The following is a 13,781-nucleotide window of genomic DNA, read 5'->3' as shown; positions in this document are numbered from 1 at the left end:
GTAGATGCCTACCTTTTGATTCAAAATCAGAGGAATTTTTATTATTAATTCTAGACATTTTCCACAAATTGGAACGATGAGTCGCATTGAAGTCAATGGCCGGAATTTGGGATAATTTGCATCTTGGACTTGTATTTATAATAAAACAGACCTTTGTGTATTGTGTCTCAAAGATAAGTTATTATTTTTTTCCCCCCTAAATATATTGAGGTGTGCTGCTGCCAGACTGAACCAGAGTTCTGTTCTTTTCTGTCACCCGTCTTGCTCCCAGGCTTTTGGTTTTCGGTACGAAGTCAAGTACACTTGGAGTGCTGCTATAGCAGCATTTTTTTTAATGTCAGACTAGAGTAATGAACTTGATACTTTTAGCATTTTTACATTTACGCCTTGTTTATAAAAGTTGGTTTAGAAAAGAAGCCCTGGAGTGGTCGAAGCACACGAGCAAAAAGATGAATTTTTTTGGACAGTTTTCTGACAGGCACCATTGCAAATATAACGTAGTTTCAAATATTTATTACAAGTAAATAAACGATTCATTAGATAGATTTAAATAATAAAAAGGGTTTGATTTTGAGATCTTCATGAACGCCTTCTGAGTCCAAAAGATGCAGGTGGTGCATTTTGTATTACCATTACTGTTCAATTTTTGTGCAAAATTTACAATTAGATTCAGTAAATCTTCATGTTCACGTGGGGTTTTGTTATAAACACTAATTTTCGCGGTCAAATCACGAAGCTTCGATGACTTTTGCTGCCTCAGAGAAAAAGTTGAAGGTGTGTATGCCGGTAATGTTTTTTTTTTTCTAATTCTAGAGAAAAAAGAAGAATCCTGATAATGGTATACAAAATTATTATCCTGGGTTAAACTGAGTCTGAGACCATTTTAGTCTCTTCAGTAAACTTGTCAAGTAGAGCAATTTATTTATGCTTTACATGCTCATGAATAGGCAAAGAGCTTATCCTGCAGAGAGAAGATGGTAAATACTTTTCAAAACCCTCGCTTGCATAAAACCATATCTCTTTCCATTCTGGCTGTGACACCATGGCTGCATGTGGCTTAATGGGAGCCTCTGACGCATCATAAAAACCTCTTAGTGACAGCAACACTCACAGCATTTGCTTCATTGTCCTGTGTCGGCATGAGCATTTGGAATTCAAATGTAGAGAGGATGACTGAATTTTTTTACCTCCTGATGTAGGTAAATCTTACACGTCTTCAATTTTTTTGCTATCATGGAATAGAATTCTTCAACTATAATCTACCTTTTTCACCTTTTCATTCAGGGGATAAAAATGTATGATATTCAGCGCACTGATCAATTTTTCGTATATCAACACATTTTTTTTTACCATTGATCTTGAAAAGTGATGCACCTGCTTTTTAGACATTGCTGTATAGATAAGCAGGAGATGAGATGGGAAGTGGAAGGAAACATGGGACAATAAGTGGAATATGGCAGCAGCTTTGCATCTTATCAATAATTAATAGATAAAGCTGTCCGGTTCAGTGCTCAGCATGCAAGCAATTTTCTGCCGGGGGAATTATCTTTACATTGTTTCATATTCAGATCTACAGTAACTAGAGCAGCCGAAAAATATTGCATCAAGATCTGTCAGAAGATTAGACATTTTAGTGCCATTATTACGAGACAAACAAAAAAATGGTTTTGTATACAGCTCTAATTTAACCATTCCGCCTGTGTTGTTGGGTTTTTAGTCGCCTTATTCAAAATAAGGAAAAAGTTACCGCTTTTTTACTGCAGTATTGATCAGTTACTTTATTTGTATCAACATGTATAGAACACAAGGTGCTTAATATAAAAGACACATGTTGTCAGGTTGCTTAGTTTGGTTTTTATGCTGTTTTGGTCATGATTCGAGTTGCCCTGTCAGTCACACCAGACCAGGGTTTGCCTACAAACTCCATAAACATACTTAAAAAATAAACCTGCTGGGAACACACGCTCAAAAGATGATTGGAGTGGGTTGTTGAGCACCCTAAGGTTCTTTTCTATTGAGTTCTACCCCAGAACAACTAGATTCAGACACAGCTGCTTTCCCCAGACCTTCAAACTGGTCAGTACCAAAGTATAACACTCTGCAATGTTGACATATTTGAAGATGAATATAAACAATAGCAAAATAACCACCTATACATAAATGTGTATTATTGTAAATCTAGCAGTCACTTTAAAGAAAGTCCTGTCACTCGTGGAGGGGAGCTACAACATTTTGTTGCATGACTTACTGTTGTGTTTTGTAAACTATTGTTTGTTTTTGTGCTATTACAAAATTACGCTAAGTGGAATTTTTCCAATTTTAAAATCTGCATTTAGCAGAAGAAAACACGATCAGTCCCTTGTTTTATTTCATGACCATATGAAAATCCGACATACTGTTTTCACTGGATCTGCTTTAAATTACTCTTTTGTTCCTTCCCTTATAAACTAGAAAACTCTCATTTTCTACATGACTCTTAAATGAATGTTGGTTTGCCACAAAGAACATTGCTGTCCTTAATTTTGCATTTGGTGGCCTTTCAATGCCATCAAATGCTCCTCTGTGGAAGACATTCCTCCTCGAGGCATATTTTAAACTCGATATTGAGGAGCAGATGTTTTCCTCTGGGACTCGAACCTCCTTTAACACTGTCTGTATAATTTGAACTGTGATGTGTAGGACAGCGACAGCAGCCCCACCTTTCAAGCATGACCTGATCTTTACCCGTAGCATTCATATATACACTCATGTGACTTTCCTCCAGCCAGTTAAAGAGTTGTCAGTGTAAATTCAGTTTTAAATGCACAGTGAGACTCTTCGGCATCTGTAGGGAAATGACAGAACGGTGAAGGGCTTCCGTAGCCCCAAGCTTAACTGGGATGTACAAAGATATTGTTTTGGTAAGCGTAACCTCAGCAGTGATCTTATCACTGCTGCTGCTAACACAATATCTTCAATAAGATAACCTAAGGCAGTATAATTAACTGATAAGAGTTTGATGGATGCAACTATACTTTTTGAGGCTGTGGTGCAGAGGTAGCGCAGTTGACCTCTGATTGAAAGATCACAAGTTCGGTTCCCGCCTTACCCACCCATGTGTTGAAATGTCCTTGGGTAAAACACTAAAAGTCCCAATTACTTCTGGTGGTTATGGGTTGGCGCCAGTGTTTGGCAACAGAGCCACCATCAGTGTGTAATTGTGTGTGTGTTTTGTTGAATGGGACTGTGACTGTAATGGGCCTTAACTCTTTAACATTGGAGTTACCACCGGCGGCACCTAAATAACACAACACTCTTTTGCGTACCATAAATCGATCGTCCACGCAGTCTATGTAAGCTAATTCCAACACGGAGAAAAACAGCTTTTTAAGTCGGCTTTGGACCACTAAGTATTAGAGTGAAGTGTTGCATCTCAGCACATTGCTGTATTCCAATAGGAAAAGGGATAACAAGGGGTTATGGAATTAATTCAGTATCAAGTCACAATTAAAAGCAAAAGGAAGGACAGTCCAGTTCTCAAGGGTTACCCCAACTCCCATAAACAGCTATTGCTGATTAAAAGGCCTATAAAATGCTATTCCTAAGACTTTTATAGTAAACAATATCCATGTACTGCATATGATAATAACAATAATTACCTATAGCACACTAAAGAACACGTTTTTTTATTAAGTATTGGTCATTTTCGCAATCTATCTTCCTACCCAGAAGTAAGACGACTTGGTCTCTGAGGCAACGGCTTTCGCTACGAGTGGGTGCCGCCCATTTCATAATGTCAACCTAGATCCGGCCTTGGCAGTGTGTCTGCATCTCGCCCAGGAAAACAAACAACATCCAAACTTTTGCAAAGAGGGATGTGCATATTGTGCATGTGAGAGGAAAGAGTTATTGCCGAACACCGCTAGCTCCACGGAGAAAGTGTGGGTGTGTGTTAGAGCTGGCAGCGCTGACTCTTCCTGGAAGGGGCTGTTCTCACTGGTCTACGTCAACTTGTGAAAACCCGCTTGTTTTCGTAGATTGGGAGGGGCTGATGCTCAGAGCCCAGGTTTTTAGAGGAATACTCAGAAATGCTTGAACAGATCAAAATACCACTTTGGGGTTTGTTTTTGTGAGGAATGAACATTATTATACACTCAAAAGTTTCAATAAATTATTTTGCATGGTGTAGGCCTTTAAAGTTAGTTTTAGAATAATTATTTCTTAAACGTCTTATTTCTTTCAAACATTACAAAAAGAATATGTTGGGTCGCAATGATAATAAATACTGGTAAAATAATGAATATGATAAATCTTATTTTTGTTGCTTGTATGGTTTCACATTTTACAACTTTTGGTATGAAATAATTGGCTGGGCTAGGTGTAGCGTTTAGCCCTCTCACCTAACTTGAATGCATGCTCTGCCCATGCATTTGTGGGTTTTCTCTGGGCACTCTGGCTTCCTCCATCAGTCCAAAAACATGTTTCATAGGTCAACTGGTGACTCTAAATTGTCACTTTGGTGTGACTGACAGTCCATAGCAGTCCAGCATTTTACCAAACATCTAAACTGTTTAGTGTGTACCATGCCTTAGCCTTTCAGTAGCTGAGTAAGTTCCAGCATCCATGTGACGTTGCATGTGAATAATGTGAGTTTTGAAACTGAATGGGTGGCATGAAATAATTTTGGGATATCCGTGTTTGATCTCTTTCAGTCCCCAAACAAGCCCACCATTCCTCAAGACAAAATCAGACCCTTGACCAGCTTTGACCACCCTCAGAGTCCTTTCTACGATCCTCAAGGGGGCCCAATATCACCCTTGGCCCGGGTAGTGGTGGAACGTATTGCCAGAAAGGTAAATATCTTAGATACCAAAAGAAATTAAAGCCACAAGCGGCATTGTATGGCCCGCAGACGCGACCCGCCATCCAAGCCCGACTCTACGCACCACCCCGCCCTCACCGCCCTTACCGCCCACCTTTGATCAAGGCTAGTCAAAGCTGCATTGGCTAATAATGCTTACTATGCTAGCTATGCTAATGTGGCTAAAAGTGCTAGCATTGCGATCAGCATCATTAACTGTCTAAGAAAAAAATCGTTGCTCAAAACGCTAATTACGCTAACTATGTTAGCTATGCTAATGTGAATAAAAGTTCTAGCATAGCGATTAGCATCATCAACTGACTGTGAAAAACACATTGCTCCATTGGGGAAACCTATGTTTTTTAAGTTGAAAAACACTTTCTTCAAAATGGTGGCTTTTATGTTGATTTTATCTCCATAGCGACCATTTGATGTTTTGGTTGTTTGGATGACAAACAGATTGACGGAATATGCGAGCTAGCTAAGATGGCAACGGTTGCAAATTCGCCATGCGCACGCCGTTCAAAATATACAACTTCTAATTCCAACATTTTGTCCACATCACCTTGCTATGGAGGCCTGAGAAGTTACGAAACAATGGCAAAAAATCCCTAGGACGAGTTTACGTTTGTATGTGGCGCTAAAGGGGCTTTTTTTTAAAAAATGCAGGTTGGCGGCTTTTTACCAAGGTCAAAGGTCAACGACACTTCTGTGGTGTTTGTAGACTGGAGCTGGCAGCAAGTGTGTGCAATAGAGTGAAAATCGCTCAAACAAAAGTGTTGTTTTCCCATATCGTGGGAAAACACAAAAATCGCCAATTCTCAGAGTTCGCCACAAAATGGCCACCAAGCTGTAGGTCGTGTGGCCGTCCCATAATGATTTCAAAACTTCTTTGGGATATCCCCAACATGTGTGTTTTGGTTTCGCAACTGTATTTCGAAGTACATTATGTTCGGCCCCGTACGCGAGTTTCGGCCCATTAATTTTTTTGACGGGATCGCTGACCGTGATGTCATCGTCTTTGGGGGGGTGACGTTGACTTTGTGGAAAATTCATTTGCAATTCATCCCAGGTGTGTGCACATTTTTGTGACTTTTTGAGCATGCGGCGGGGGTCACTGAAAGGCGGCAAAGTTGTTCCAACTGCGAAAACAATATGGTCCTTGCAGTCACTGACTGCTGCTGCGGGCCATAATTAAACCTTGAAATGACCAAATATGCTTTTATGTTAGCAATTATTTAATTTTAAATGTACAAATGACAAATAACCTTTATTAGAAACATGAATCCTCCGAAAATTGGAGAGGAATGGAATATATAAATTGAAAGGGAATGCTTTGATGGAGGCACACAAGAAGCTATTGTTTCCTGATGTGGTTCAAGATTTTAAAATTGCTTTGGGATGAGGTTTTTCAACATCTTTCATGCATGTGACCCCACTTTCTTTCTGTCCTTAGGGAGAACAGTGTAATGTGGTCCCAGACAACATAGATGACATTGTTGCTGATATTGGACAGGAGGAGAAGGAGGAAGGTACAGTAAAAGTATACATGCAAACACAAACACTTCACTTTGAGAACTGAGTTAGGATTATTTAAATTCAATCTTTATTTGAAAATATTCGGTTTTTGCTTTTTTAGTTTGTTGTATTTGGAGAATATTTTTAGATGCAACTAATTGTAGTTAATGCACTAAGAAATTCAGTGATGGGCTGAACATTTGCATCCAGGCCTTCAGTGACATCATTGTTCATCCTGTCTAGTAGAACCCAATCATTTTCTTCTTGGGAAACTATGATGCTATAAATTATTGCTATAAGTTCACTGAACATCAAAATGTCTGCTTTTTTCCCATTTAAACCCTGTATTCCCTAATTTAGGAATAGTTCTAAATTTAAGCTATTACACACTGTCAATGGAAAATAATAAAAATGAAAAAGAATCCTCACAAAACCTACATTTAACCTACATGTTTTTTTTTTCTTTTTTTGTAGCTTAGAACTTGATTTCAAACATACAAACACACTGTGCCAGATGTAAACAAGAACTCAAGGCCACAATCACTACTGAAAAAAACGAACACCATGTGTCTTTGCTTATCTAAAAATCTGTTCTGCCCAAATTTGCCCCACTTGACATTGTGATAGTCTTTATAATACGGTAATTTATTTTTTTGTTGATGCAAAAGAGATTAGCACATTTTTTCACAGTATATTTCAGTTTTTGGTCCTTGCACACACCCTGCATGAATAGGTGGCCTAGAAATAGGAAGAGAACACTAATCTTAAGAAGAAAATAGTAAAATTATCTGTCATATAGAAATGTATTACTTTACAAGAAATCTTAAAATAAGATATTAAAATCTAGATGCTAGTAGCTCCACACAAGCATGCATAAGGAGAAAAATAAGCTTACAAAGCTTTTTCGTAGAATTGCTTACTATATTTTATGTACCTATGTGGTTCATTTTGATTACAAAAAAATAATGTAATAAGTAGAAATGTCTCATTTTAGAGCAAAACATGAACAAAATAAAAAAAAACAGTCTTAGTACAAGTTGGCCCACTTTAATAAATCCACATAAAATCTAAAACTAGCACTTATTTTCAGAAATTAATCTAAATTTTGTTTTCCAAAATAATGTCTTTAGAGGTCTTACATACATTTCTTATATCAAGCAATTTGAGGTATTTGAGTCTTAAATGAACATCTTGGAGATTACTAATTTTGGGTCATTTTAATGAGAATTTCCTTTCTTTTTGTCCATTAATGAGACAAAAACATTTCAACTTTGCTGATTTTGAGAAAAGCTTGGAAAGGTTTAGAGCAAAGAGAAGTTAAAACAAGTTTTTTAATCTTTGCAATATCAAATAATTTGCAGGGCAGCACATCAACAGCGATATTCCTCCTTAACAGATTTGGTTGAAACAAACATCTGCACCCAGTTAAACATGAACAAATCTTGGTGGTGGTGAGGAGAAGGGGCCAGGAGTTGGTGACCTGCCCTGCTTTCTTGCTGTTCTAACTTCAACCAAGCCTTGATCGTTGAAACTTTGTGAAGTTTGCCTTACAGTCATCCCAGTAAAAGTTGTGTAGATCACTGCAACAGACGAAAAAAAGCCATTTCTGTTTTTGCACATGAAATAACCCGCATGTGCATCACGCAGTGCACGGATTGCTCAGAGCTTCAGCCATCAGGTGAATATTTAAATATTTATCAATTTTTCTTTTCTTTTTCTTTTTTTATCAGTTTTTCTTATTGTGATGCATGTCTGTGCAGTAGCAGGCAGAGCACGGCAAGTTTCCTAAATATTTATGGATAAATGTACGGAAACTATTTTACAAATATTGATAAGATGGCTGCAAATAGTTATTTTAGGCACAGAAAACAGGTATTAGGAACATATTTTGGTAACACTTTATATTAAGATTCCTTAACAAGCTCTGTTAACACATTAACAAGCATTATAAATGAATGTATAGGGTGTTAGTAAGACGTTTATTAGTACAATAAGTCTAATAAGGTTTATTAAATTACTTAGTTAACACATTTACAAGCATTATTATTAGGATGTTTTCAAGATGCTAATGATGCATTTACTGATATTATAGGTGCTTAACAAATGTGTCAGTGTTAATAAGCTTAATAAGATTTATTAACAACCTTTGTTAACAAATTAAGAACTATTATTATTGTTTGGGGTTCTAGTAAGATATTTATTAGCATTATAGACGCCTGACACAAGCCGAAGTGTTCATAAGTTTAATAAGTTTTATTAACTAACTTAACAAATTATTTGGCTTTATTAATGTGTCAGATGCTAGTAAGATACTTATTAGCATTATAGATGTCTTGCAAATACCTGAAAGTGTTAATAAGATATATTAACATCTAAGGTCAGACCATTGTCTTCTAAATCCATATTACTAAACTGCTTATAATCTTTACAAATGTATTAATTAACTTTGTTAAAAGTTTATTAATTGTTTTGCAGCACCTCATCTAAAGTGTGGACGTTTTTTAGCACAAACAACCACAAAGCATAAGATTGTAAAAAGAACTTTATGACATTAAAACAGACTAAACATACACAAATCGTTCTGTAAAAGATATATAATAATTTAATTCAGACAAATAATTTTTTTTTAAAAACATATATACTGGTGTTGGATGACTAGCATCATAGCTATAAGGATAAAGTATTAGCATCTCCTGAGTGAAACATTCATTGCAAATCCCATCACCAGGAGACAATTCTCTGCATTCAATGCCAACTGCATTAAACCACTGTTGCCTTGCTACAAAGTCCACAAGAAAGTTGCACAAGCCAGTAATTTTTGAAGAACGACGACAATAAACCTACAGGAGCCATGCTAAAGCTAACACGCTAACCTGCCCATCTATGAATCAAAGATGGGCAGGTTAACCAATGTCACCATTGGCTAATGAATCTGTCAGCTTTAGCATGGCTCCTGTAGGTTTATTGTCGTCGTTCTTCAAAAATTACTGGCTTGTGCAACTTTCTTGTGGACTTTGTAGCAAGGCAACAGTGGTTTAATGCAGTTGGCATTGAATGCAGAGAATTGTCTCCTGGTGATGGGATTTGCAATGAATGTTTCACTCAGGAGATGCTAATACTTTATCCTTATAGCTATGATGCTAGTCATCCAACACCAGTATATATGTTTTTAAAAAAAAATTATTTGTCTGAATTAAATTATTATATATCTTTTACAGAACGATTTGTGTATGTTTAGTCTGTTTTAATGTCATAAAGTTCTTTTTACAATCTTATGCTTTGTGGTTGTTTGTGCTAAAAAACGTCCACACTTTAGATGAGGTGCTGCAAAACAATTAATAAACTTTTAACAAAGTTAATTAATACATTTGTAAAGATTATAAGCAGTTTAGTAATATGGATTTAGAAGACAATGGTCTGACCTTAGATGTTAATATATCTTATTAACACTTTCAGGTATTTGCAAGACATCTATAATGCTAATAAGTATCTTACTAGCATCTGACACATTAATAAAGCCAAATAATTTGTTAAGTTAGTTAATAAAACTTATTAAACTTATGAACACTTCGGCTTGTGTCAGGCGTCTATAATGCTAATAAATATCTTACTAGAACCCCAAACAATAATAATAGTTCTTAATTTGTTAACAAAGGTTGTTAATAAATCTTATTAAGCTTATTAACACTGACACATTTGTTAAGCACCTATAATATCAGTAAATGCATCATTAGCATCTTGAAAACATCCTAATAATAATGCTTGTAAATGTGTTAACTAAGTAATTTAATAAACCTTATTAGACTTATTGTACTAATAAATGTCTTACTAACACCCTATACATTCATTTATAATGCTTGTTAATGTGTTAACAAAGCTTGTTAAGGAATCTTAATATAAAGTGTTACCCATATTTTTTGTTGTAAGTAGTTTAAGCATGGCCAATTTTGTACTGAATTGCAAGTCACTGTACTTACTAGAGTTAAATTAAAAATGACACAGTTCTTAAGTCATATCTTAATCATGTTGCAAAGGTTTGATATGTAATAGTATTGTTATGGTCCCTGAAATTTTCACTACCACATATGCAAAAAGATGCATTACAATCGCCACCATTTATAAATCTGCATATAAATGTCTCCCTCCGTCTCTGCTGGTCTCTTTGTCCAGCTTTGAACTTGAACTTTTTGAACTGGGCTGCTCTCCACCGGTGCTGTGTGCAGTGGTTTATCGTCCACCAAAATACAACAAGGACTTCTTAAATGAATTCTCTGGGCTGCTGGCTGAAATCCTGCTTAAATATGACCGAGTTCTTATTGTTGGAGATTTTAATATACATGTGTGCTGTCCAGACCATACAATGTCTAAGGACTTTTTAAGTCTTATTGACTCTTTTAATCTTGTTCAGCATGTGTCTGAACCCACGCAGGAACGTGGACACACACTTGATCTGGTGCTAACATATGGACTCTCTGTTTCTAACCTGGTGATATGCGATGCAGTGTTTTCAGATCATATGCCTGTTTTATTTGACATCACTCTGCCCTGTAGCCCCTGTAGGCCTCCAGCTCCGGCTCGGTGGGTCCGTATCATCAAACCTTCCACTGCAGCTCTTTTCTCTTCTTCTTTTAATCAAACCAGTGTCATCCCTCAGTCCACATGTTCTAGTACAGATGAGCTCAGCTCCTGGTTACACTCCACCTGCCTGACAGTACTGGATGCAGTGGTTCCACTTAAATCCAGGCAGCCAAAAGTTAAAACTGAGCCGTGGTTGAACAACGTAACTCGTGCTGCTAGACGTGAGTGCAGAAAAGCTGAACGGAAGTTTAAAAAGGACAAGCTACAGGTGTCACTACAGATGTTGAAGGCCAGCTGGTGTCATTATCAGGCTACTGTAAAAGAGGCAAAAAGGGAGCATCTGTCAAATGTTATCCTGTTAAACCGACACAAGCCCCGTGTCCTGTTTAGCACCATAGATGCAGCTCTCAACGCCCCCAAGTCTGTCTATGTCCAACCTACGCTGGAGACATGTGAAACCTTCCTTAGGTTTTTTGTGGACAAGGTGAATAATGTCAGGGCCCTCATATCACCACCTGGATTTGACCCCTCTGTTGTTGTGTCCTGCCCTGTAACCTTTGACCAGTTTGAACCAGTGACTCTGTCTGTTTTATATGAGACTGTGAAACACCTGAAGCCCTCAGGTTCCCCCTCTGATGCGATTCCACCCCGATTATTTAAAGAGGTTATCACTACTCTGGGACCTGCAGTTCTTGCTGTTGTAAACGGCAGCCTTTCCTCTGGTGTGTTTCCTAGAAACTGTAAACATGCTACAGTACAGCCATTGATAAAGAAGCCTAACCTGGATCCCTCTGTGCTGTCCAATTTTAGACACATTTCTAAAATTCCTTTCCTCTCAAAGATTCTGGAAAAAAATGTGTATGTTCAATTGAAGGATTTTTTAGATGAAAATGGCAACCTTGAGGTTTTCCAGTCTGGCTTCAAATCTCTTCACAGCACCGAGTCAGCTCTGCTTAGGGTGTTTAACGACATCCTCTTAGCTACAGATGCTGGGGACCATGTGGTTCTGGTACTACTGGATCTTACGGCTGCCTTCGACACACTGGATCACAACATCTTGATCTCCCGGTTACAGCAACTTGTAGGCATCCGTGGCACTGCTCTGCAGTGGTTCAGGTCATATCTAGAAGATAGAACATTTTGTGTAAACCTCAATAATGTTCAATCTTCCTCTGCTCCTCTACTGTATGGGGTCCCGCAGGGTTCAGTCCTTGGGCCTCTGCTTTTCTCCCTTTACTTACTCCCCCTGGGTTCCATTCTTAGAAAGCATAACTGTGCTTTTCATTGCTATGCGGATGATACCCAGATATACGTCCCAATAACAAAGAAGGATGCCCACTCCATCAGCCCTTTAATTAAGTGCTTGGAGGAATTGAAAATCTGGATGGCTCTGAATTTTCTCCACCTCAATGAGGAAAAGACAGAGGTGATTGTCTTTGGTCCCAGTGGCAACAGTGAGTCACACCCAATAGCTCTGGGCTCTCTCACTCAATCGGTGAAATCCACAGTCACAAATTTAGGAGTGAAGATGGACACTGGTTTTAATTTGGACAGGCAGATCAGTTCAGTGGTGAGATCCAGCTTCTTTCAGTTAAGGCAGCTTGCCAAAGTCAAATCATTTTTATCAAGAAAGCACTTTGAGACAGTAATCCACGCCTTTGTTACAACTCGGCTGGATTACTGTAACTCCCTTTACTTTGGTACCCCTCACTCATCCTTGTCCCGTCTCCAGCTGGTGCAGAACGCTGCTGCACGCTTGTTAACTGGAACGTGGAAGAGAGAGCATATTACACCAGTTCTGGCTTCTCTCCACTGGCTGCCTGTCCATTTTAGAGTTCGTTTTAAAATTCTTTTATTTGTTTTTAAGTCTTTAAATGGTCTGGCTCCGCCCTACCTCTCTGAGCTGCTACACCTGCATTTCCCTTCCCGCTCACTTAGATCAGCTGACCAGCTGCTCCTAGATGTGCCAAGGACACGGCGGAAACTCAGAGGGGATAGAGCAGTTGCTGTTGCTGGCTCCAGCTTGTGGAATGCACTCCCTATGCAGGTTAGGCAGGCCCGTTCACTGAATGATTTTAAATCCAAGTTAAAAACTCACCTTTTCTCCCTGGCTTTTAACTCAGTATGAGTTGATGTTTTTATTGGTTTTATAAATTTATTTTTATTGGTTTTATTGGTTTTATGTATTTTTATTTAATGTATCGATTTCTTATTGATTTTATTCTGTTTTAGTTTGTTGTTTTGTTTTATTCTGCATTGTTAAGCACTTTGGTCAGCTTCTGCTGTTTTAAAAGCGCTTTATAAATAAAGTTGACTTGACTTGACTTGACTTACAAACCTCATGAAAATTTGATTTATCTTTTCCAAATGATAACAAACTTGATTTTAAATGTAATAACAAGAGAAAAAAATGATCACATAGTTGTTTTGTTTATATCAAATACTTTGTTTGAATGAATAGTTGAATGTTATTTTCACGTAGAGATCAGGGAAAATTGTCAACATGGATGCACCTAATCATGACTTGGTAACATGGATGCTTCAAAGATAAAAAAAAGTATGAGTGCCTCATTATGCTTAAGGGCCCACTTGTTGCTCATTAAAGGCACAAGAGGTTTCAGCTAAGAATCAAAATGGTGTGCAGATAGTCAGATTAAACACCTGGCAAATCCCTGCAACCTTTCTGCTGTGCAAAAATTTGACACCCCTGCTGCTGCAGAGCAGTGTGCATGTAGTTCTGTACCATCAAATACAATTTGCACTTTGTGGCTCAGATCGTTGTGTTTCTGTAGAAATGCATGTGAGATGTTTGTCTTCATAGCTGTCAAAACCATAATAAGTCTGA

General features: G+C 37.8%; 1 protein-coding gene across 1 annotated transcript in view; it reads left to right on the top strand.

The window, feature by feature from the left end:
* LOC101161803 (spondin-1) overlaps positions 1–13,781 on the top strand; it is a 112,471-nt gene that overhangs the window by 82,487 nt on the left and 16,203 nt on the right. The window contains exons 9-10 of the mRNA XM_023955942.1: positions 4,692–4,832; positions 6,297–6,372. Of these exons, the coding sequence (XP_023811710.1) occupies positions 4,692–4,832; positions 6,297–6,372 (217 nt within the window). The remainder of the gene's footprint in view (positions 1–4,691; positions 4,833–6,296; positions 6,373–13,781) is intronic.

This window comes from Oryzias latipes, chromosome 6 (assembly GCF_002234675.1).
Source record: "Oryzias latipes chromosome 6, ASM223467v1".
In the NCBI taxonomy this organism is placed as follows: domain Eukaryota; kingdom Metazoa; phylum Chordata; class Actinopteri; order Beloniformes; family Adrianichthyidae; genus Oryzias; species Oryzias latipes.
This window is presented reverse-complemented; position numbering and strand designations above follow the sequence as displayed.